Below are 25,109 nucleotides of genomic sequence, written 5' to 3'. Positions count from 1 at the left end.
TCATTTCATGATTTAAAAAACTAATTTTATAATGGTTTATATCAAATTAATTTCGGACAAAATTATAGAAAGAAAACTAATAATTAAAAAATAGAAAAAATGTACAAAAAATACTTACAAGAAACTTATTTTTAAGAAAATATTTAATTTGATCGAATTAGACACCAGCCTTTTTAGTGGAATCGAACTGCAAAACGGAAATTGCTATCAAAATATTAATTAATAATGAAAATAGCGTTAGCCAACGTTTCGAGCTAACGTAACATGTATTTTCAAAAAGAAAACAGGAATGTTGCGCTGCGTCGCGAAAACCATGAAGCGATAGAAAATATGAACCGCGATAAATAAAGCAGAGCTAGCATATATGATCGTGCCGTACTCTATGCAGAGTTTTCGTTTACATCAACGAATGGTCAATTCGCTCATGCTGCTTAAATGTGAATGTATTCACTGGGAAAAAAAGGAAAACTGATTAAGCGCAGCTGTATAAACCTGCGACGGATTAAATTCAACGTCCAGCAATGATAGCCGTAATCCGATTTAACGAGAATTAGTTTTAAAAAAACGGACCGCGCGTGTTGCGTAAAAAAAAACGTAATATGGCGGCATTTTGCCAATAAATAAAATTTTGCACAATCGAAAAAAAATCCTGTCGGTTCTGGTAATCAAAGTCGCGAGACGATATCGCAAATAAAGTGTGTTTTAAAACGACCGGCTGTGTACGCTTTACCGCCAGTGATTACGAACGTCGAAGCAGCTAGCTCAAAATGGCGATATCGCGCGTTGGGGAGTTAAATTGCTGCATATGGGATGGTTTCGAAATAAAATTCGTCCCGGGTAGCGAGACGGGTTTAACTTTATCATGAAATGCATCCCGATGCTTCGTTATTGTAAACCTCCAGCGGCATCGAGTTGGAAATGATCTATAATCAAGATGCTGTCGAACGCGCGCAAATATACACTCTTTTATTTTAATTACGTTTCAGTTTGGATCATAAAATAATGACGGACGTAATGAATTATTTAACAGCAAATAAATATATTTCGTACATTTAATGTCAAGGATTAAAATGTGTACACGGCATACTTTATGATTCAAAATTCATTAAAACTTGAAACCTCTCTGTAAAAGAAACTTTCGCCGTCCTTCTTTAATGATCTTGTTTCCTACTATTTCTACTCTTTGCAGATTGAGCATGAGTTATTGTTCTTTCTGCAAATACTGAGAACTTTGAAGCTGTATAGAAGTTTTATTTTACTCCAACTTAAAATCTTCCTGTGTGAATTAATGAGTTTGTCCTGATGACACAGTTTCGACTCAGACAGAACTCATTTTCAGTTAAAAAGAAAGTAAAACGACTGAATCAATAATGTCTAAATGCAAAATGCATTTTGCTTTGAAATGAGCTTACAATCTTATTGATATAGTAACTTAATTTATCAAACTTTTTATAAGATACTATAAACCTGTTTAAACACGGTGAATAATTAGGTCGAAATTGACGATATGCCATTCTAGACAAAAATCCATCAGCGTGATATTGGCAATTACATTGAGGACAGCGCGGCACGATACTGTCTGGTTATCGCGAAATGTGATTTATGATACCATTATACTAAAACGGATCGGTTCACCAAGATCCGCGCGATGTTATCATAAAATAGCAATAAAAATTTATTGGCACGTTTTCGCACCGCGGCGAATTGGGCTGGAATGCAAAGTAGAAAAATGCAGAATTATTTCGGCGTATATACAATGTAAATTATAAATTGATTCGCTGTCACTTGCGCATGTTTATCGAGCTAAGAAGAACAACGTTCTCATTATACAGGGAAATAAAAATCATTAAGCCTAGCGAGATATTTCCGCTTGCGTATTTTTTTTTTTTTTTTTTTTTTTTATAAATAAATAACTAACATTTTTACGATTCACGTTTAAATGCAACCGCAAACCACGGAAAACAATGTAACCCAAAACTCCGGTGTTCATTAGCGGAAATCGATATTTTGTTACGGAGACATAACGTGCCGGTTGTTCGGTATTTCGCCGATCAGTCGCAACAATTAATAACGTTTCGTTTGCAACGTAACCCATGAAGGGCAGAGCTCGAACTGCCGCAGCTGGAAGTCATAGTCGACTGAATTCCGCGCGTACTTATCGTTTCATTAGTCATGCCGCGTATTCGCTAAAAGCGTCAATAATTAAATGTGTACACCGCGTGCGAAACATCGCGTGCGAAACGGTGCAACGGTGCGGGGACGAACGTGGCATACGAAACAGCGGTGTTATATGCCGTCAACAGCTCGTTAACTCAGTAAAATGATAAATTATTTCATCGATCCATTACTGAATTACGCTGTAATCATTTCGTGATACAAACATGATCTACAAAATCTCAGTTAATGTAATCAAGAGTTACAACAGCCAAAAGTTCCGAAGAAAGTATTAACTTAACTTTGGATTTACCTATATATTACTCTAGTGACAATATTGTGTTTAATATATAAAAACCATCGTGGTACTAGATGCAAGATCTGCAAACATACTAAGCGGAGCCGGATGTTCATAAAAGTTGCATGAATGTAAGTCGCGAAGGTTTAGGAGCGATGGGAAGTCGTTGAAATCGCTTTTCGTAGGTATCCCCGCTTCGAGTTTTCTTTTACCGGTCGCGTTTTCTTTTACGGGATAACCGTGTCCTTAACGGCCTGTTAGGAACCTTTTATCCAAATCTTTCTCCACTCTGAAACGTCTCCTTGATCTACGACGGAGGCCTGAGCAGTCTTATCCATCACCCATTTACTGGCATGGTAAACCCCGTCCGACTTGGATTCACCGCGATGGGATCGACGTTATTTGTTCTTGTCTGAGAAACCCAACGAAAACCTACGTCGCTTACAATTCGGACTTTCCTCGCATCCTTCACTGTGCCCGCTCTACCGTGATGTATAACAATTTCTTTCGTGGACCGATAACGTTCCTTTATTATTTGCTTCGCATACTGATCAATTAAGAACGCATTAACTGCGTTTTGTATTATCTGCCTGTATCGTTAATGATATAATTAATAATCGTAACTTTTTAACATTCTGAAATCGTTCGCTGTTATCTGTCCATGTAGAGCAAATAATTCAAACGACCGGCAGATAACGACTGTTATTAAAGCGGCGTAATTAACAATATCATGCGGTCCAATGTTACGAATGCGTCGGTTACCATAGAAACACCGCTATCGTTTAAAGTAATGACCAGAATAAAACGGGTATTGATATTGCATAAGCGATAATTATGCTTATGATTGTTTTGAATATGTTCGATCGACATATACGATCCGTCAGTCGTTCGGCATAATAATATAGAATTTAAATGTCATTATCAAGATTTATTGGTACGAATATAACGAAAATTTGATAATTGGTACATTTTACAGGTACGAGTTTCATCTTTATACACGTGACGGCACTCCGGAACAGTGCTCGTAAAATTTATTTAACATTCGAGTGTATTACATTCCCGATTTAGCCAACAGAGTTTGCCAACCGTTGCATACTGTTAGGGTGAATTTGGCCGGTGTAAGTATATGGGATACTTGGAGATCTATGTCGTGTTGGTTAGTAGCTACTGGGAGCTAGGTACGGATAAGCAGGTAATCTCATCGTAGTACGTCTTGTATGCGAGTGTGTTCTTTGTCTACTACGGCCCGTATATCGTGCGGGACGCGATTCCCCTATAAAAGCTAGCCTTCTACCCTCCACACGATATTACGTTGTTTTATATAAAAAAGAAGGATGATATTTACGATATCGTAAAGTCTTATTATTAAAGTCATTATGTTGAACATTATTATACACGTCCCTTGAACCTCAGTCCCTGAAAATATATATATTAGGGGGATGCGTTAGGGTAGATTTTTTCTCGAGATAGAATATGTGCCGATAGATATTATTACTGTTTGATTTTGACACAGAAAGCTTTCTTCTTAGTGCCAGGAGCGTCATTTTACTGCTATAAAAGGCTGTATAATTAAAATTAAAATATATATATTATCTATTTATGTATATATTATATATATAGCGTTAATTGAACAATAACTTTTTATTATATCAAAGTAGTAAAATAATTTTTTTATGTTTAAAATTTTACTGAAAAATTTACGAAATGTGTCTTATGAAATTTTTCCATCGGGCCCTTTGTATATTATCTTAAGCGAAGCAATTTGTAGATTGAATCGCTCGTCGCGTGAAATAGTTGAAACGATAAAAGCACGCAATTTTTGGTGATGACGCAACCGTGTTGCCGGATAGCCGTCCGCGCCGGTTGGCATTCTGGCTAACAATCTGGGTGGATAGGGATTTCGCGCGCAGCGCAATGAAAATTTTCCATTTATGCGGACGCAGATAAAGCAGGTCCGAAGATAATAAGCAGACGAACGAGCACGAGCGCGGTGTCGCTGAGCGCATTGTTAGTTAAGCCAAGAGATAGCCGTGATTTAGAACGTTGAACGTAGGACGCGTCGGGATAGCGAGAAAGGGAAGGAGGAAGATCGCGGGGAAAGAGGGAGGAAGACGGAGAGAGTGAGCATCGGGCCGAGAGGGTGGCACTGCTGGAACAATGCTGAGGTATGTATATCCATGAGCAGACAACCGGGCAACCTATACAGCTAGCAATAGCAATGGGCCGTAGGGATAGCTCGTAATTGCCGGACGGTTCTCAAGTGGCGACGACGCTGGTCAATTTCACCCCTTGCCGGTACCTCGGAACCGCGACACCACAGAGACCCCTTTTACGTTCGGCATACAGTATCAGGATTTGGCCGGGATTATGCCGGACACGAGGAACGCCGCCGTAACTCGATAGTCTCTCGAAGCGATCGAGGTTACGCGGCAACTACTTGCTCATTCTACGTTCCGGTGGTTTGGAGAAGAAAACTGCTCTTCCTCTTGCCCTTAGTTGACTAGTCGGACTTTTGTTTTATTTCGTCACGCCTACGTGAAACTGTCGCTAAATCCTGAAAAATTAAAGGAGATATATTGCAAAACGATTATTTGTGAAATCATTATACTCTAAAAGTAAATATATCGCATGTCACATTTAACGACATAAAAGTTCCATTTCAATCTCTTGGTTAATAAGAAACTCAAAATAGGACAAAATAGTGTAAGAGTTGTGATTAATAATTCACGTTTAACTCACCAAAAAGGAAAGAATCGTACAATGCACTGAGTTTATGATTTACTTTAGGGATACACCCACACAGACGCGAAAAAAATAGTCCTTGCCAAACTCCCGCTCTTTATTATAGCATTTGAATTTGGCCTGGAGTTCATTTCCGCGTGCTCGCTATAATGGGTGGCTATTTCACGTTACTAAAATGATATTATCGGACCCCCTCTCTGGATCGATTCCAAGACTAGCTCGGACGAGTGTCGCCCAACGAAATTACCTCCGTCAACATGAAATGCCGTCGCGGAAGGGTAATCAATTCTTACTTCCATTCTTTCCCCTCTTGTGTACAAGCGAATGCGCCGAACTTGATATCGATTTATCACAGACTTTGCATATCCATTTTTTGCTCGCGATAGAAATGCATACGCTGCAAGAAGTTGGGCGGCAACGTTTTTCCATAACTCTTTATACATAATTCTTTTGCAATTTTTTTTGTACCGTTCTTAATTGTTGTATATCAGTTGCTGTATGTCGCTTGCCATATGTTAAAGAGAAATGTTTTCTCTCTATGCGTGCCATAACGTACGCCGCGCCGTAACGCCCAAAAGACCGGGAGGTATTGTTGCAGTGTAATGATTTTGATGAGAATATATGAGAGATGAGAAACATAAAGAAAGAATTAAATAACCGTCGACGTTTTTGTAACAAAAGAGTAGCGCGTTTTTACCATTTCTAACAATACAACGCGTCGGCAGACATTCGGACTTCCGCAAAGTTTTTAATTAACGCGAAATTGCACGTTTCATTTGCGATCTCTGTTTTTCAACTCGTAATAGGCTATGAAAGAAATATGCTCGAATTGACAGAGAAATAAGTTATATTTTTTCGCGTGGAATTTTTGCCATATTTCCCGGAGCTCTTGTATCCGAAACAATACGTTTTATTAATTACTACCAATCGACAAGCAAGAGCGACAAAACAAGTCGAAAAAAATACAATTTCGTGAAAGCAAACATTCAGGATGATCGTGCATCCTGTTTGTGTCACTTTTTGTAGGTCAAATATATGTCAAGTCTTACAAGTAACTGAATAAATAACGTGCGCAATCTCAGTTTCTTTGCTTCTATCACTTTTAAAGCGAGGAATGCAATATACATGCGATGTCATCGCGAAATGTGCTTGTAATGTAACGTAATATGAACAGACGGGTATATATACACACATATATAGTACATATAAGCACTACATTGACGCGTGAGAACTCTCGTGAATCTCTTCTTAATAGAGAAAAATGACGCATTACGAAAAGTTAATCTGCTGCTGCGCAACGACCACAAACCGCTGTTAATATAGCAGTAAACACACCGAAAGTCGTAAAGAGGCTTTCAGGAAATTCCTACGGCGAACGGCACGACACGCCACGGTCATTATCGAGATGCTAGAGGTGCGGCACTACTCGCCATCGAGTATTTCCCCGAGTCGAGTACTTCTCTCTCGCGAGCGTATTTTCCATTTAGTTTAGTTCACGTCTGCGTCAGGCCGCTTAACTATCTCAATTAATAGCTGAAAATTGTCGTGCAAATTGTGAATACGTGTCGTAATATGGGTCATTCTAATTTCGACGTGTTCTGTGTATAGAAAATGGTAAAATGCCCGTAATCTCTTCAACTGCTAACTTTTGGCTTGTCACGGGGGATTTAGGAGAGAAAAGCTAGTATTTTTAACTTCGCGTAAATGTAGATACGGGTGTAGACGTAGACATATGGAGAAGAAGATACAGATGGAAATTTTCCAAATTTTGATGTCAAAAACTTTTTCGCAAAATTATTTTAAGCGTCTCTCTCAAGAGTTTTATCAAAAGATATTATAATTCAAATAGATCTAAAAGAAGAAAATATCACCAAGTTTTTAAATTGATATCAGGAAATTATTCTATATATATAAAAATAAGATAATCGGAAGGTAAATATTTTTGTCATATTTTTATATATTATTTCAGAGATTGTATCATGATAAAATACTCTCGGAACACTTCATATCCGTTTTTCGATGATTTTATCTTGATACTTTTATACATATAAAATAATCAAATATACTCAATCACGAGAAGAATTGATGGTTCGGAATTCCGAATCGAAAATAATTTCGTTTAAAAACAAATGAGGAAATAGTCCCTCTGCTCTCTCGGAGGATTCCGCAATGAAATCCCATTTGTCTCGTAAAAGGCTCCAACTATAAAAGAACTTTGCCGCTATTCCAAGCATGGCCCTAATTCTTAAGTTACAGTTTGTAATTCTATGTTGATTATCTCATATTTATATGAATATACTAAAGTAGAAATAATAATATTAGTAACAGTATTTATTGGAGAAGAAGTAATATCATAATTACTGCATTAATATACGTCAACTCGAAACGAGAGAAATGTTTGACAAATTTATACAATTCATAAAAACGGTGGTGTGTTAGACTTAAAAAAAAAAAGTTATGACTTTGAACGCAGAGAAAATATACGGACGAGCGACAACATTGACATATCAGTTTGGCGTGCCGTCTGAAGCGAAGTTTTAATTTGAGATAAAAGCGAAAGGGAGCTTCGCAGCAGCGGCGCCTGATTACTTAGCGGCTATGTGTAGTAGCAGAAACGTCCTCGTTAAAATCACTTGCCGTAATCCCGGCTGCTCTTACTAACGCTTTTCATGTAAAAACATTTGGCGATAAAACGCACCTGAAACAACAGAAATGAAAGTCACGATTCGAAATTCGGAGCAAATGCTGTGTGGGAAAATCGACTCCAGATTGGTCAATGAATACAATTGCAGAAGTTCAGCGATCTATTTTAGCATTACCGTCCGCATAACTACTCGTACTCGAATTCCATTTACCTAACGTAATGAACGTATTTAGTATTAACGATAAACGGAAATGGAATAGTCAGATTACAGATAGCATCAACTTGCAATTTTAAAGCGTAAAAACTCTATTATCAACTAAGGTAAATATTCCGCGAAAAATATTTATACTTGAAAACTGATTTTAAAGTTTTTATTTTTGCTTGAAAATAGATTCACTGTTGATCAATTTTAATGAACGATCATAATAATTTGCAATAAAAGAGCTCTCGAGAAACCGTTTTTATTTACGTATGTGTTTAATTTTCTAAAAAATGTTAGCATCTTTCATGTCGTTAGCATCCTGTATAGCCCTTTTGAGACTGTTATGTAAAATGATCCATAAACCGGGTGCTTACCCAAACAATTAAGTCGAATTAATAATAGATAACTATACGCACCGTCAAAGTAGGTACTAATATTACTGATGTATATACGTTTCGGAGATACTAGACTAGTACATATGGGGCTTTAGCAACGGTCAATCCGGTGGAAGGTAGCCAGACGGATCAATATCACATTACTATAAATAATTAATAGGCGGCTCTGTTCCTATGCGTGCCGCGTGCCTTCTGGCTATCTCAATTTTCTGCCGAGTTTACGATAGAATGAAAGCTTAAACGAGTGAGCGTAATGTAATGTTTCACACGGAAAATTTTATTCCCTTACGAACCCAACCTTTTTTTTCTATATTCATGCGTTTACCATAATGCATGCATAAGCACTTCTCGCTTGCCCGTAATGCGCGCTTTCCTTGACAAAGTATTTTTACCTGAATATCATGTCACGTGTGAAAGGTATTACAAAGATGCTTTCAATTACATCTAAAATTACATACAGAGAGAGAAATGTTCTTTAGATTTAATAAAATTTATTAAATCTAAAAAAACATTTCTCTCTGTGTAGATTCAAAAATCTATAATTTCTAAAACGTCTCTTTATCATCAATTATGTTACCAATAATTAATTAGTGACGATTGAAAATTGTCATTAATGAGATATGTCATTGCATTATAACAAATGATGAGATATTACGGATTATGAAACTGGCAGGTCGTTTTCGTATACGTGCGCGTTCCCCTTCTTTCCCTTTCCTCCTTTACTTCTCGTTACGAGACGAATGAGTCTCTCGAAATGCGGAAGAGATATGTCGTCCAAAGCTTGTATATTTGCGATCTCGTTCGCTATTCCTCCGGTCCAGGAATTGCTCGGCGTACGTCATGTACGCTTCCGGGAGTGCGGCAACGAACCCTAGGGGCACAATAAAACTGCATCTAAACAACGTCAGCGCGGACGGTGCAGGGGGAGATGCGGAGCGAGGACGGAAGAAAGGAAAAGGGCGAAAGGCATGGAAGAGAGGAGAGATCCGAGCTGCATCGTTACGGAAAAAGGCTAGGTCAGAATGGGTAGCGGCGAGGAGATTGAGGCGAGGGACTTCGCTGGAGAGAACGTGATCGCGTTAACAACAACCGACGGAGAAAGGTGGGCGTTTCGAGCGATCCAGTTTGAATAAGTAGTTACCGGCCTAATAATAGCGCCGGACTGTGACGATCGTTGAATACCGAAATTTCGACGGGGCGCGTCGAGCTACGAGCAGATTGGTTGAAGAAGGGACGGAAGGAATTGCCGGGGTGGATTGCTTGCCGGGTCCGCGCAGGTTGCGGACTTAGTTTAGGTCTACAACGTCAAACCGCTATAAACACCTCGATCGACCCCACTGACTCCTTGTTACTATCTCATATGCGGTCGTTGGACACAAAGCCGTTTTTTTCCTCCCTTTGACCGGTCATCGCCCTCGTCAATTGTCAGTTTTTTTCCCCTGTCCGGCACGTATAGAGAAATAACTTTCGAAATGTATACCGCAAGTGACCCCATTTCTAGTATAAAAACTACTAGATAGATCTCTCTTGCAACTGAATTTCATTCGCGAGAAACGATATTTTATTTGAGAAATCGTATTGCATATAATTGTATTGCAATTTTCTGTTTAACTAGCTTAATCAAAATTTATCGATAATGAATTCTGTCCTTCAACGAAATATTCTATTCACGATCCCTTTGGTTGTTGCGTGTATGCAAAAGTTGTATTTTAAGAGAAATGTATCTGAAGTTTTTATCTTACAGAATACTAGAAGAAGAAATTACCATTCCGTTCATGTTTATTGAATGAAGTATTAGTAATGTAACTTGAAATGCATTTCTTCTCTCAAAACGTGGTTTTTCCCTTGCATACTCTTTTTCCAGCCATCCAGTCTAGAATTTTTTTTCCGCTTCATCGATCTAAGCAAAGCGAAACAAGGGAAACGCAATGCAGGATAAGACGGAGGAAATGTCAGCATCTTTTCTTTTTTCGTCTCTCGAAATTACAGAAAGATGAACGTCGTCCGTGGACGTTTCCTCGTTTCAAAAATACCAGTGGATTTCCGTGCGACGGAGGAACGAGACGTAGGTTATCAAGGTTACAATTTCCGCAATTTTCACAACGTCGTAAATCCCAGGGATGTGAAATCTCGCAATAATGAATTCGTCGTGTACGTTGTAAAACACCGGAATAGCTCTTCTTCGATTTTGAGAAGTAACTCCACCGTGGTTAATTCATCCAGTGGGTTACGAGTCTTATCAAACTGCAAGTAAGCAGTGGTTTACGAGACTGCTTTGCGCTGCTTTTAAATTTGAAACTTCCTGCTACCGAGAAAGTCGGTTTATATGCCCATCGTTGAAAACTTTATCTTTTAATTTTCCATTTTCTAGTCCACTGTTAACTTTTCATTTTTCATGAAAAAAAAAATTATGCATTACGGTAAATGTGGATGTCCGTGAGTAAAATACCACTTTGTATTTACGGTTGAAAATTGTAGAAGCAACGAAAATTACAAGAGAGAATAATAATTGTAATGTGAAATATTATAAAATGGATAAAATTTTATCTCAATGAGATTCGATTTTTGGTCGTTTTAGGCGATTACTGAAGTGCTTGGTAGGTATCGGCAGTCTGCGACCTCGGAAAAAATCGTTCACGATTACAGATTTCCATATCATCGGCAAACTTGCTTTATTAAAAATGCGTATACACGATGTAATATTATTAAACTCTGAGAAAGATCTTTTCTCTCTCTATAGTATTCAATATTCGACCGTTTTGCGTGCTCGGCGAAAATCGCTGGGTTGAGACCTTAATTCCATCGGAGACTGCCTTTTTTAAATGCAATACGTAATACAAATAAAAAAATTCTTCAACACCGCGACGGTACTCCCGTGGACGACGGTTATTATCTCTTCACAAATTACATCGAGGTAGCGTACCAGGGCTTTTGGTCTCAGCCGTGATAAACCCATCCACTCCTATCCTCCGCCATCCTTCCCTTCCCCCTTGTCTTCCCCCAGCCCCTGTCTCTATTATTTTCAACCACCCAACTTCTGATATACCACCTGCAACCTCATTTACCTAGCTACTCTATGTACGTTAGACAACACTTATTACCCAGGTAATACAATCGCATAATGCGCCCCTCGTCTTCGCCCCCACGATAATGCCTAATTTAATGGCAAGGAAGAGCGTCGCAATCTCGAGTCTAACGAGGGATTACTGTCCGGATGTTACGCGCCGTCGATCAAATTAATTTACAATTATGATTATAGCGATATCGCTTGCCCGAGCGTGTCTTCGTTTTGAAGCACGAATCTATATTGGACTATTTCAACAAATCGGACGAACTCGCGTCGAAATTCGAGTCAACCAACTTACTACTTCACACTTGCTGCAATACTTTAGACTTTCGTCAAGTTGAAATGGGAAATATAACGCATTATTTCGAGTTATATATATTCGAGTTACTTATATTCGTAAAAACTTGACTCAACTGAGGTATTTTTCTGAAATTTCGTTTAAATTGTAGTTTTTATCCGCTCGCGTATTTCATCGTGTTTGTTATTTCAGTAATACGAATATCAACCTCGTAATGTATGGTACTTATTCACTTCAACATGATGAAAATGTTCGACGTAAAAAGTTGATGACAGAGTGACTAACGAGGAAAGTTCGGCAACCTGTAAATTCGAAAATAAGAGAACAAATGTGTACAAATGTAGAATAGTTCGACACTACTGTGCAACTATTTTTCGTTGCGGATAAAAAACGGATTTAGAGCATGAAAAAAATCGACTTTAAATTGGTCGGAGAGTACAGCTGCAAAATTTAACGACGTTGTCGTTAAATCATTCTGTATTTGAAAACCGCAAATGCAATATTTTTCCTCGGCTTCCGCGTGATCGCGAATGATGAGTGGTTAACTAATTCACGAAGTATGCAAGTTGCATGCGTGAAGAGTGTTGAAACGTGAGTATTAACCGCTTAACGAGCTCGTGCGACCGTACCACGTGTTGCCGATCTTCTTTGCATATATGCGTGTATAGGAACGCACGTACATACACACGCACGTATACACGTGCACCCTTATACACGCCGTGCGTGGGAATGTATCGCGGAGAAATTGCGGAGGACGATCGATAGTTGAACGCAACGAGCTGCTTCAAGCTCTTCTCGCCGTTTGATCGTGCTTGAAAATCGGTAACTCTCACGCTCAACGTGCAATTCTTCGAATATATTTGGCGATTCGGCCAATCTAATATAATCACGGAAGAAGTTATCTCTCCAAAGATGCCAAAGATAAAAGTTGAGATTACTTTCTTCTTTTTATAAAGCGATACTTAAAGCGCGAGCGATGCATATTCTGAAACTAGTTTTAAAAGTATGCATCGCCGTATAAGCATTATTACTTTACCCAGGGTCTATGAAATTTTTAAGACTTGCGAAAAAAAGAAAGAAAAAAAATTTGTTTATATAAGAATGAACATAAAAATAAGATATAAATCTCTTTTGACATTTAGTCACGAGAATCCTCATTTCCGTCATTCTATGTAGTTATTCAGAAACGAAAAAATTTGTCTAAGAATGAAAGAAAAGTTTCTTAAGGAATCTATCAAAGAACTGGGATTGTACTAGATACTACGCCAGGAGAGCAAAAGTTTTCTTTAACACTTTTAATACATCAACGGGGATGAAGCATTTAAAAATCCGAGATAAAAACACGGCAGGTCGGACGAGCGCTTTATTTTATCTCGAATTACTGTTTCGAGTTGAGCAGACCGCGGAGAAGAGACAATTAAAACTTTAAGCTGAAATAGCACCACCGTCACCGTCACTTGGACAAACTGAATTCTTCGGGGCGGTAGAAAGCTTTCTTTTGGGCAACAACTCGCTCAGGGGAAACTTCTCGGCGATGACTTAAAATGTTTCAGCGATGTATTTTTAAAGGATATTTATATGTTCCGATCTACATATCGAAATTATTATTATCTTCAGAATTTTTATAATATAATAACGATAAAGATCACCAACCCTGAAAGAAATAATAGACTATTAATAATTCAATTAATAAAAGAGTTTGATATTTTTCCTAACAACAGTATATGTCTTATTTTTAGTGATTGAAGATCAGATCGTCGTTCAGGAAACAAACGCGGATGGAGAGACTGAAAATTCTGCAAACCGCGAAGAAGGTAAATGAATAAATATCGACTTTTTTAATAAGATATTAACATTCAGCCTACATATTTCTATTATATAGATATATAATACGTATAAATAATCTTTTTAATGTAGATGAGGAAGAAGAGGATGATGATGATGAAGAAGAAGAGGGAGGAACTATTTTCCAAGAAACTGACTTTAAATTGGATGAATTTCTTCAAAGGTGCGATAATGCTGTACTCTGCTAATAGAGTATCCTAGATCTATCGAGTCTTTTACTTATAAATCGTTTAATCAATTTTTTTTATATTTTCGACAATCTGCTCTTGAACATAATTATTTTAGTTAGAATTTCAAAATTTGGTTAAAATTTAGTTTTTAGAGTTTTGTTCTTCACTTAAAATTCAACAGAAGTAAGATTTTATTATCCGTTTGCACTTTTGAAACTCTTTTATCACGATCTGTTAAAAAGAAATTCTGATTCAGTGAATCAAGATATTCTATATACGATAGAACATAAGATAGTATCTTTGTAAAAAGTAATATACTATTCGAAGGTTCGCCAACGTGAAAGTCGTCAAGGCTTTAGCACTACTAATGCAACAATTCGAAAACAACACAGTCGAAGTAAATCACTATATAACAAAAATGTTACATCGGATTGCTTGGGATTACAAAATGCCGGGTATGATATTTCAAGCGTCCATATTTCGGACTTTTCAAAGAATCCTCGAGTCGAAGGATCCTGCACATAAGGTAATAGAACACACGGAATAAATTTAATTAAATTACATAGCTAACTGCAATAATTACACCTTATATTTTACAAGTTTGCGAAGTCGTTAACATTACACTTTTGATATTGTCCAGTTCAATATTTTTCTCCGATAGATTTTCTTTCCTTTGCGATGATACATTTTATCGCTCTTCGCACATAATAAGAACATAGATAAGACTTCGCTGTTCCTTAGCTAGCGATAAAAATTCTTTTCTTTTCTTGTATCGCGCGATAAATTTTGCCACCAAGCTTTTATTGCATCCTTGTATCGAGCTTAATGGTCCACAGAAGTGGACTCGTCGAGCACCAGAAAAATCGATTCCTGCTTTAGGAGCTCCAAAAGTTCGCGGTCTTCATAATCCGCCGTTTCATCGAAGTCGCCCAGAAGAACCGGAAGTCGTACATGGAGCTGCTCTTCTGGAAGACTACCCGCGACGCGACAGAAATCGTGGATGGCTACAATGCGGAAACGACTAACAAGAAAGTTTCACGAGCGACCTGGACGGAGGCGGAAGAGGATGAGCTGCGTACCCTCTTCATGGAGCATCAGACTAACAAATATCCTCAAGGTAAACTCTTTATATCGTCCATTTCTCACAGAGGAGTCTCGTGCACACATCGTTGAACTCGATAAATTAGAGCCTTTCACGAGAACGTGCTCAAAATATACAGCTTTTTGCTCATTAATAAACAAAGATGCAAGGAATATGACTGATTTAGTTCAATCTACAATTTTTAAAATTTAACTGTTATCTGAATTGATAAAAAGTATTTCCATTTACTCTTAAATATCCAAGAACAAGGAAAATACGAGCTAGATACAGAATTGAATCACTCATGTCATCTCATAACTGTAACGTTATTGTAAATTTATAGATTTAATTGATTGGATATTGGAGCATGTCATCAATGAAAATAGAACACGACGTACCATCATCAAGAAACTGAAGGAGATGTGTCTGATTGTCAATTCTAAGGTCAGTTTTACTTTTTTCTCGCAATTACAACGTAGTTCTTTAGTCGCTGAAAGGAACAAACAATCTCGAATCTTTTTCGATACTAATTTATTTATTTTAACGTAATATTTCTTTCGTGGGGAAACAGCCTTAAAAGATTTAGCAAACATATTTCTGTACCTCTCCGCTAAAAAAGTAACGATTCATCCATGTGCCCCGCGGCAATCCCCGTTGTGCTTCGTCTGACAAGATCAATGATTTACGAGAATCTTGGAAACGACGGAGAGAGGGGCCCCGTTCGCCCGGCCTCGAAAATAAGTTTCTAGACTACCTCTGCTGGCGGGGTGAACATATGCAAAAAATGGAGCTAGGAATTGCTGCAGGAACTGTAAATTCTCCGGAGACAATGCCTCTCTACGGGGCGAGGCATTTCCACCCTCGCTTCTTCGTTTCTCTTCCTTCTACCGTTGCGTGAGATTTCTGACGCGAGCTGCGTGTTCCTTCGGTGCCGGTAGTCTCTTTCCCCGAGCATGGAAAATATCTGTGTGTGCGACCCCCTCGTCAACTCCGGCGACCTTAAAACAGGCGGTTCCTTGAGAAAAGCTATCGTTTTGTTTGCCTTCTGCCTTACGATATACGTATAAACATTTGCATCACCCTTCGAGCTACGAAAACGCGAAGGGAACGTGACCCGAGCGTTTTGTTGTGTTTGTTGAACTGTAAATGCGCGTGTTCTATAACTTTCGTTTCAACAGCGCGAGAGCGATATGAAATACTTTATTTACTTCATAAAATAGTTTGGCACAAACTAACTACAATAGATTCATACACTCTCGGGAATGTTTGATGTTAATTAACCGTAGAACTAATGCTGCATTATTTTTTTCCCGAATCATTAACATTTCGTAAAGAAACGTTCCGAGAAGTATATTAATCTTGCTGTGCTTGTAAGCGTTCCTTGTTCCCTTCGTTATAACTCTTTTCTTCTGAAAATACACGATACAATACGGTGATAAAGCATGGGAATGCGTTAATCAAGCTTCTTATTGCGGCAGAGGAGTTACTAACTAGTTACCGGCTTATTTAAAACTTGAAATTAATTGAGTTTGTAGGGAAGCTTCTAACAAGGGAAAAAAGCGTAGCGGGGTATAAGCGATGCAATACACAATACCGGATCTTATTCCGCTGCGCTTTTTGCAGGAACGCGATATAATAGATTCAGCAAAAAAATTTTTTTTGTCCACAATAATTATTTTAAAACAAAACGCTGATCGACCATTTGCGATCAGCTGCGCTTTTTGCAGATATAGAACGCGACATAAGAGATTCAGCAAAAAATTTTTTTCGTTTGAAAGACGTCAGCGTTTTTGAACGCCAGCAGGTCACAATAATTATTTTAAAACAAAACGCTGATCGACCGTTTGCGGTTTTTATTGAAAATACATGCCTCTCAATCGTTTACTGAAATTTTATCTTGTTTAAGCGAAACACATTTGACACGAGTTTCGTCGAAAAAAAGTCGAGCCTGAAGTATGATTAATTTTTCGATAATGTTTCACGACATTAACCAGCCGTGACCGAAGAGGGAAGAAAAAATATTCGTTTCCCCTTCCGATCTTAATTCGCTATTAATCACAAGCGTGCAGTCGCCGGCGAAAAGAGGGTGGTTACGTCAGCGGAAACGTTTCCTCCGACGTATTATCGATTCCTTCGCGAGGTCTTCCGGTGGAAAGGCTTAACCGCGGAAGCGTTTCATTTAAATAATTTCATGCGTGAGTACGTTCCGTCTCTTTGAGCGAAGAGAATACGGTCGGAGCAGAGACTACGGCCGAGTATTCATTTGACATTCATTTAGTCTCGGGAAGTCGCGCGATATTGCTCTGACGGCCATTTAGGTGCCTCGTTTCGTCAAGGGTGGAGTGTAATCGCTGGAAAACGAGCGACCCAGCTTCTTTTTAAATACGCCTACTGACTTAGAAGCTTCTCCACACACACACAGAGATTATACACGGGACGCTTTGTCTCTATCAAACCTGGAAATTATGCGCACGCAAAGTGCTTTCCGAAGAGATTATAGGGGTTGAATAGCTGGGTGCTAATTTATTTATTTATAAAGATATCGATATTCATCGATGTCTTTATCGAGCCTCAGTATTGTTCTAATTATTTAACCATTTGATTATCGCCGAATCAATGTTAAATGCAAAATATAAGTTTACTATATTTTGCATACTAAATGCAAAATATTTTACTATATTTTGTATAGTGACTTGCTCACGTAACTGATTACCTTACAAAAGTTGAGTAATGATCGTAATCATGTCTAATGTTATGGCAATTTAAAAAAGTGGATATAAAATATTTTAATCTTTTTTCATCGCAAACGACGTACGTGGTCTGACCCATTTTCTTAAATCTCGTAATTAATTAGAGCGTGCGAGCTGAGGTACAAAAGAGATTACCTAAGGAGTGGTCTGAGGAAGAAATCGCCCAGCTTACGGAACTTTGGACACAGTTGAAGGACGATGATGGTAATTTTTTAAATTTACTTTCTTCAAGCTAATTTCTAATTATGATATTTTCTAATTTCTTTTCTATTTCTTGAAAATATAATTTTGATCGGACGATTGACTTTGGGATTTTTCATTTATTCATATTTCTGCCCGTTAGTTTTTAATGCCATTAAATTATTATCAAAATTAATTGCAATTATTAATCACGGATAATGGAACAAAGAAATAAAGTTTACAACTCGATGGCACAGTAATAATAAATTTCTGGCAGCATATTGTAGTAATTGCCATTTATCGTAATTTGTAATTTATCCGCAAATCATACGCGCCAAAAATGGCCTTAACCCAATTCCCGATATAAATTTTCGCGATAGAAATTCGCCATAAATTTCAGCGTTAATTCTAGCCGGTTATTCGCGTTCCGAAACTGTTGAAATATTTCGCGAATGCGAAATTCGTGCGAGAATTCGTTAACACCGGAACGATTCCTAGGATTTAATTAAGCTCCGAACATCGGACACGCTTGGCTGCTTGTAGTAATAATTTCGAATCCGCTGGAACGAACGAAGAATAATATCCTTCCTGACAGAGACATTTTCAGAAAAGTCTTGTAAAACTTGTTTCATTTTCATACGAATTCGCCGCTCTCCATAACTTTTAATCTCCGAAGTCGCTTCCACGCCAAGCGTAATTCTCAGATGTCCACGAAATGTCAAGGGCATTTTTCTTCGCTTCCCCTTCAAAAATGTCCGCAAAGTGTTTTATCCCGCCGTGTTCTTAACCCTGCGGTTGTTAACCTTAGAAGTCCCAACGGCCAGACAAAAGTATCCGCAAAAATGTCACGTCTCGCAAGAGAGATAATTCTTTTTTAAATTAAATTTGTTCTATAACAAATCTTTCGAACACGAGTTTACGCTTAATATCGGGGAAATCGCGTTTATACGTATAAAGTATCTTATAATCTTCCGAGAAGTTATAATATAAGTCCGTAAAGAGCGACGTCCAATTGACTTATAAATACATTTCGCCGACGTGAAATAAAGTCCGCCCCTTTAGATAAAGTCCGTCCGTGTCCCTCCGTAAGCTCTAATTGATTTAACTTTAAATCCCTTCAAAATCTCCGACAGTCGTCTCAATTTTCCCTCGCGCGCGATTCTCTCCCACGAAGAAGCCTCCCTATCGTTTCGCGTCGTATAGCTTCCTGACGAGGCTATAAAAATCGAAACTATATACGCTATGTCCCCCGACAGATCCCGTGGATTTGATTTTCACCGGACTTAGAATAAAGCGGCCGAAGCCGAAGATCAAGGAGAAGCTTCTGGAATTAGGATTGGCGCAGGATCGCAGGGAGCTGCGCAAAAAGCGGTCCAGAAAAAGCAACCAGGGTGAGTATACCTATTCGTTCTTCCTCCCTCATCACGATCCGGTCTGGAGCATCCCTTGTTCCGGCCAATCCCATCCCATTCCATTCGCATCTGTCTTTCTTACTATCCTCCGATTCCGCGACTATTCCCATTCGATCAGTCTTCTAGTAACGCGATTGCCGGCGACTGCATAGAGCGACTCGCTTTCAACGGAGAAAGCGAAACGACGCGACGTGGAAATAGAGAGAGCGCGAGGGAGGAAGCGAGAAGGAGTAAAGATCAATTTGTACAGGATTCTTCTCGCTTTCCTATCCCCGATTTCTTACGAACCGGGGAAGGAAAAAAAAACCTTTCTTCGATATTACCAGTGGAGAGACAAGTCCGCTCGTATGTTTGCAAGATCGTTTCTGCTTTCCTTCTTTATTTCTCGCGAGTAAAGCGAGGGCGAGTCCGCGAGAATTTTTATGTGTATTTTATCTGTGCGAGTTGTTCTTGTCTTCAATTCCAATATTACGAAGATATGAAGAAACGTTAAACTGCGCTTAAAAAGTTTAATATTTTAATAAAATCTTGATTTTAGCACAAAATATTTCAACTGCGAATAAGAAATGTTAATTTATGAATACAGGTATCCAATTACGCCAAAGACATTATGCAATTTCTAAAATCATAATAAACATTATTATGTATTTTTATTAAATTATTAAAGTATTTAAATTCCTATTTGTTCAACAGGTTATACAACAATTTGCGCGATAGAAATTAATATAGAATCGGAATGCGCTGCTAACCGAGTACTATTGTAGTGATTTAAACTTATCGAACTGCTAAACATTTATCATGTGGTATTCCGCAACTACGTAACAGATAATATAATCAATTTTCGAAACGTCCGCACAGATTTATTTGCAGTTGAAACAATAATAAACACCACTTTTACGTTTCCAATATATCAGAATTATTAAATAATCTTGAATATCTTTTTACCAAGTTCAGAACATATTTTCTCTCTCATAAAACAGAAAATATTTGCGATAAATTATAAGATATAAAATTGCAAGTAATAAATCATGGCAAACGATACGTTACACATTATTCAATTTTTATAAAAAAAAATACGGTTAGATATAAAGATCGAACATATTTCTACATCTCTTTTTTTTCATACGTAATACGTTATCAACCCTTTTATTTTTGTTGTTCATATTTGATGCCTATAACGATATCATCACGGAATATCAATCTTGTTATTTAATATCGGCTGCGAATTCCAGCCGCACTTTCGCCGCTCTTGGACCAATATCACTCGCCTTAGCTTCCTATTATGGTGCCGGAAGGAATTTCATATTTATCATGGATATTGTTTTCCTCTCTCATGCCCCTTATTTGTATTCAATGCATTGAGATAGCTCATATCATAGATATACAGCTGCGAGATGAAGCATTGCCGAGAAGTTTTGGTTCACCTTATGTGTCTCTTTGAAATAACATTTTCCCTCAATGTCGTGTTTTGATGCAATCTCGCTATCCCATATGGGACTATTCTGTATACAATGCAATTGTTTTTTCGTAATAGATAGATGATAGAATATACACAATTAATATTCTGAAAGTGTTCACAGATTTATGTCAAATATAATAATATATTCTCTCTGAAAAGAAAAATGCCAAGCAAGACATCTTATCTGCATAATGAGAATGCTGTAACATAAATTATTCACACTACGACATAAAAATATATATTTCTTTTTTAATCGATTAAAACTCTTACGGACAAATGTTAAAATTGACATTTTTTCCATAAAGAGAAAATTGTATATGATTTAAACACGCTAGACGCGAAGATTCAAGATAAATAATTTTAGATCGTGTGGGATTATTCAAATTCATCTCGTATTTTTGTATAAAAATTAGAAAAAAAGAAAACTTAAATTTAGTGTTATAGATTTTATACGTTCTTTAATATATATTATATACGAGATTTATTTAATGTTACGTAAAACATCTCGCGTATACATACACGCGCGACATTGCACGGCGCGCTTTATACACGCTGATGAACGCTCCGCTCGAGAAAGGTTCACATCGTTTCCATGCATTGTGCGCAAAGGTAAATCGTCGTGGGAAACGCAAGCTGCCAGTAATTCTGACGGGAACGAAAGTTCAGCCACCGACGACGAAGACGGCGAAGAAACTCGAAAATCCTCGAAGCGCGGCGGCGCGCCCCGGCGGAGCGAGGAGCCGACGAAAAAGAAGCAACGGAACAGGCGGAAGCTACCGACGATCGTTTATACGGATGCACAATTATCCGGTCTCTTGAAGGACGTCATCGACAGGGGTGAGTATCGCTGCCCTCTCACGCCGGCTCATCCTCCACTCCGACGTGCATCCGCGTTTTTGTGATTAATGAAAGCTTACTTGTCGCGAGAGTACGGCGCGTGCAACGTATCCCTCGTTTCCTTCACGCAGGATAAATGTTCTCCTTGCCGGAGAAAAGGGAGGACGGCGATGATTTGCAGAAGCCATTATGCGGAGAAAAAAGAGATGACTTGTCGGAAAAACGTCTTCTCAAGTCACTGTTTGGAGTATGTCACGCGGCGGGTCTCGCGAATCCTGCAAAAAAGAAGTTTGTTTTTAGGAGATCAATCTAATTCAGTTACGCGAATCCATCCGTTATTTATGCAAATATAATACAGTAGTTGATTACAATATTTATAAAGTCCAAAAGAATTTCAAAAGTATTTCGTCCTCTCTCGAGACATTACTCGATCACCATGAAAGTAACCGAACAAAAAACGCGTAATTAACTCTAATCGTAAAAATGAGTCAGTAAAGAAAATTAATTAATTTGGAAAATCTCTTGGGGGAAAAAATGTCACGTTAAATCAGACATGAGAGAGGCGTTGGAATGGATCAAGGAATCCCTGCAAGACGTTCTGGACGATCGTGATGAGGAGAGCTCGGAGGGCATACCCCTGGTGCCGCTGACAGATTACTCGGCGTCCGCGATGGATTCACCGAGTTTTCAAAAGCTCCTTCGCGCCATGGGATTTGTGCCACCGGCTGATGCCCAGGAATCTTATTGGCGCATCCCGGCGAATATGCTTACAGCCACGCTTCAAAAACGTTACAAACTCATCGGAGACGCTTTAGCCGGTGAATTCATTGTCGAGGGTAAGTGAATTAGCAAATACGGGTATAAAGTCCAAATGGTGATTATTTACGAAAGTTTATTATAGAAACGCGTAAAGATTCCGATACCGATGAAAGGGTGGACGACAGTGAAGACGATACCAACGTGTTCGAGAATGTGAAAAAATTCTTTGCGCCCAGAGGTCAGTGCAATTATATCTTTTTATATGGTAATTTTATCGGAAGAAAATATGTAACGTTATAATTTTGCATGTTATCGCGAAATATTTTCAGAGCCTCCTGAAAGACAATTATTATTGATACATTGAAATTAAAATTTATGAGTTATTTCCTTGGATATCAACTAAAATTCCAAAAGTCCTTTTAAATTGAGATTTATTATGCAACATATATTAAAATATACGATTTCTTATTTTCGTACATATAATGTATAGAAATCTATCAAAAAATATATATTTTTTAGAACCGGAACCGTCGACTTCCGAACAGTCGGAACGATCTACTAAAATTCAGTTATCACAAAAATCCAAAATATTATTGACATTAAACGAAGAAAGTGATGAAGCAGAAGCTATAGAAGAAAAGGATGAAACGGAAGTCCCAGTAAAAGCGCACAAAGGTATTAATTAATTCAGTTATTTTAATGAACAAGGGACACAAAATAACATTTTCTCGCCCTCTGTTATTCGAGCCAGCAAACTGTTTCCTTACTGCAAGTTTACCGACAAATAAATTTATCGAATAAAATTTTTCACAATAATAGCATTCGCAATAACATAAAATTTTAGAAAGCACAGGCAACGTGAGAAACCGAGTAAGGATACTCAACGACTCCTCCGAATCGGAAATGGAAATTGAAAGGGACGTCGATGATAAGAACGGTCAGTAACATATGCTGATAAAAAATAGGAATCGATCGATCCTTTTTGTTGGTCTCGCATTAACCGTAAATTTCCATACCATTTTATAGACGACGTAAAGAGAGATAGAGCCGATTCTTCATCTGATACGGATAAACCGTCCACTAAGAAACGTCGATTACTCGATAGTGACGAAGAGGCAGAACCACTAAGAAATGATTATACCGAGGCAAATGGCGCACCTGTAATAATTAGCGATGATGAAGAATCATTGCCCAACGTGCGATCTGAGCGACCTACATCTCGCGTAATAATCAGCGACGATGAAGATTAAGAGGATGCGTTTATATTCCAGATGTTTAAAATTTGTTATTCCAGATATTTAAAATATTCTTAAGCATTCAAAATGTTGCAGTATATCAAAACATTTTTTTTCTTAACTCGAATAATAACTAAAGCAAAAATTAAATTAAAACACATTTTATCGAGTATTCTTCTATGATAAATATGCTTTGCTGAGATTGAATTTTATATAATAAAAAGGTCGGAATAAATATTCAGTTTTAGCGGTGAAAATCTCATAATTAACATAATTATGCTCTATTTTAAGAAACAGATTTATTTATAAATTCAATCAATTTCAAGAAAAAATATCATTACTCAAACGTTGTTAGCTTCCGTTGGGAAGGCGATGTTCGATAGGCTTACAGGCATCGGCTTTATCCGCGAGCGCTTGTACCGGAGTTTACACATTAGGCATTGTAGATTGTAGCTTCGTCAAAGTCCCACGCGTTTCCCGTCGCGATTCGCGATACGCCCTTACGGACAATCGGTGGCACCCTGGCATACACTTCAGGGTGCCAAGAAAAACAGTTCCCGAAAGGCGTCCACATTTCGCCAAGTAACGACGAAGAGAACATGCGAGCGCGGCGGTGCCGGCTGGCGAACGTGTCTCCGGCGTCACCGCCACCGGCTGCGGGGTCATCGAGCTTGGTCACGTGACCACCCGGGCACTTCCGCGCCGGGCTTGCAGTCCCGCGTCGCGCTCGATCAACCTCCTCGTTCACGTACTCCCCGGGTCGGCGGTTGGTCAATGCGGCTGACTTTACGTCTTTTGATGGGCAGGTGAGGAGTCTTGGCGAGTGTTAACGATACGTACGTGTGCATCGAGACGTAATCGCGCGACGAAAGACCGGCTCTCGCCTTTTTCGATGCCCACCTTCGACGGCTAATGACGACGCCACGCCACGGACCGCGGACCCAGCACGCGGAACGACGCGTAATGTCGCCGCAAGGACTGCGCGACTCGCCGATATACGATCAGGGAATCATACCGGGCCAAGAATCGCGAAAAACGCCTAGCCGCGAAATATCTAGTCGCGAATATATCGTTACGTATGACAAGCTACGTAGCCTTGTATAAATTTACATGCATGATTAATCAATCGCTATTCAATAATGAAAGACGTTGAATTGTCTCTGTTTCTTTATTTCTCTCTCTATTTCTGATTCTTATATTACTTTATTATTTTATTTTATATTATTTCATTGCGTTATCGTTTTTATATATTTTTTATTATTTTACCACTTATTATTTTCTTGTTCTATCTAAATCTAAATCATTTAAGTAATATATATGTATTTAATAATAAAAAGAAAACAAAATTATTCCCACTCCTTTATTTTTCTCTATATGTCTGATTCTTATATCTTATCTTATATATTGTGTGTGTATTTTATCCTAAAATACTATAACGTTTTTTATCATATATTCTTATTGTTACTTTATTATTTATTATCTTATTCTTTTGTCTTCTTTATTTTATTTATAAGATATACGAATGCATTTCTTTTCTTACTTTTATTGATTCGGGCAACACTATTGTTATAATATGAAATC

General features: G+C 38.2%; 1 protein-coding gene across 1 annotated transcript in view; it reads left to right on the top strand.

Annotated features, from left to right (window-relative positions):
• Timeout (circadian regulator timeout) overlaps positions 1-24,877 on the top strand; it is a 99,826-nt gene extending 74,949 nt beyond the window's left edge. The window contains exons 16-28 of the mRNA XM_071709030.1: positions 13,540-13,614; positions 13,718-13,808; positions 14,143-14,341; positions 14,695-14,932; positions 15,240-15,340; positions 17,751-17,850; positions 19,083-19,217; positions 21,307-21,534; positions 22,086-22,370; positions 22,436-22,531; positions 22,813-22,968; positions 23,138-23,230; positions 23,320-24,877. Of these exons, the coding sequence (XP_071565131.1) occupies positions 13,540-13,614; positions 13,718-13,808; positions 14,143-14,341; positions 14,695-14,932; positions 15,240-15,340; positions 17,751-17,850; positions 19,083-19,217; positions 21,307-21,534; positions 22,086-22,370; positions 22,436-22,531; positions 22,813-22,968; positions 23,138-23,230; positions 23,320-23,543 (2,021 nt within the window). The 3' untranslated portion in view covers positions 23,544-24,877. The remainder of the gene's footprint in view (positions 1-13,539; positions 13,615-13,717; positions 13,809-14,142; positions 14,342-14,694; positions 14,933-15,239; positions 15,341-17,750; positions 17,851-19,082; positions 19,218-21,306; positions 21,535-22,085; positions 22,371-22,435; positions 22,532-22,812; positions 22,969-23,137; positions 23,231-23,319) is intronic.
• The last annotated feature ends 232 nt before the right edge of the window (positions 24,878-25,109 follow it).

The sequence above is a fragment of the Temnothorax nylanderi genome, unplaced genomic scaffold (assembly GCF_030848795.1).
Source record: "Temnothorax nylanderi isolate EJ_2023f unplaced genomic scaffold, tnyl_v1.0 TNYL_tig0073_pilon, whole genome shotgun sequence".
Lineage (NCBI taxonomy): Eukaryota > Metazoa > Arthropoda > Insecta > Hymenoptera > Formicidae > Temnothorax > Temnothorax nylanderi.
This window is presented reverse-complemented; position numbering and strand designations above follow the sequence as displayed.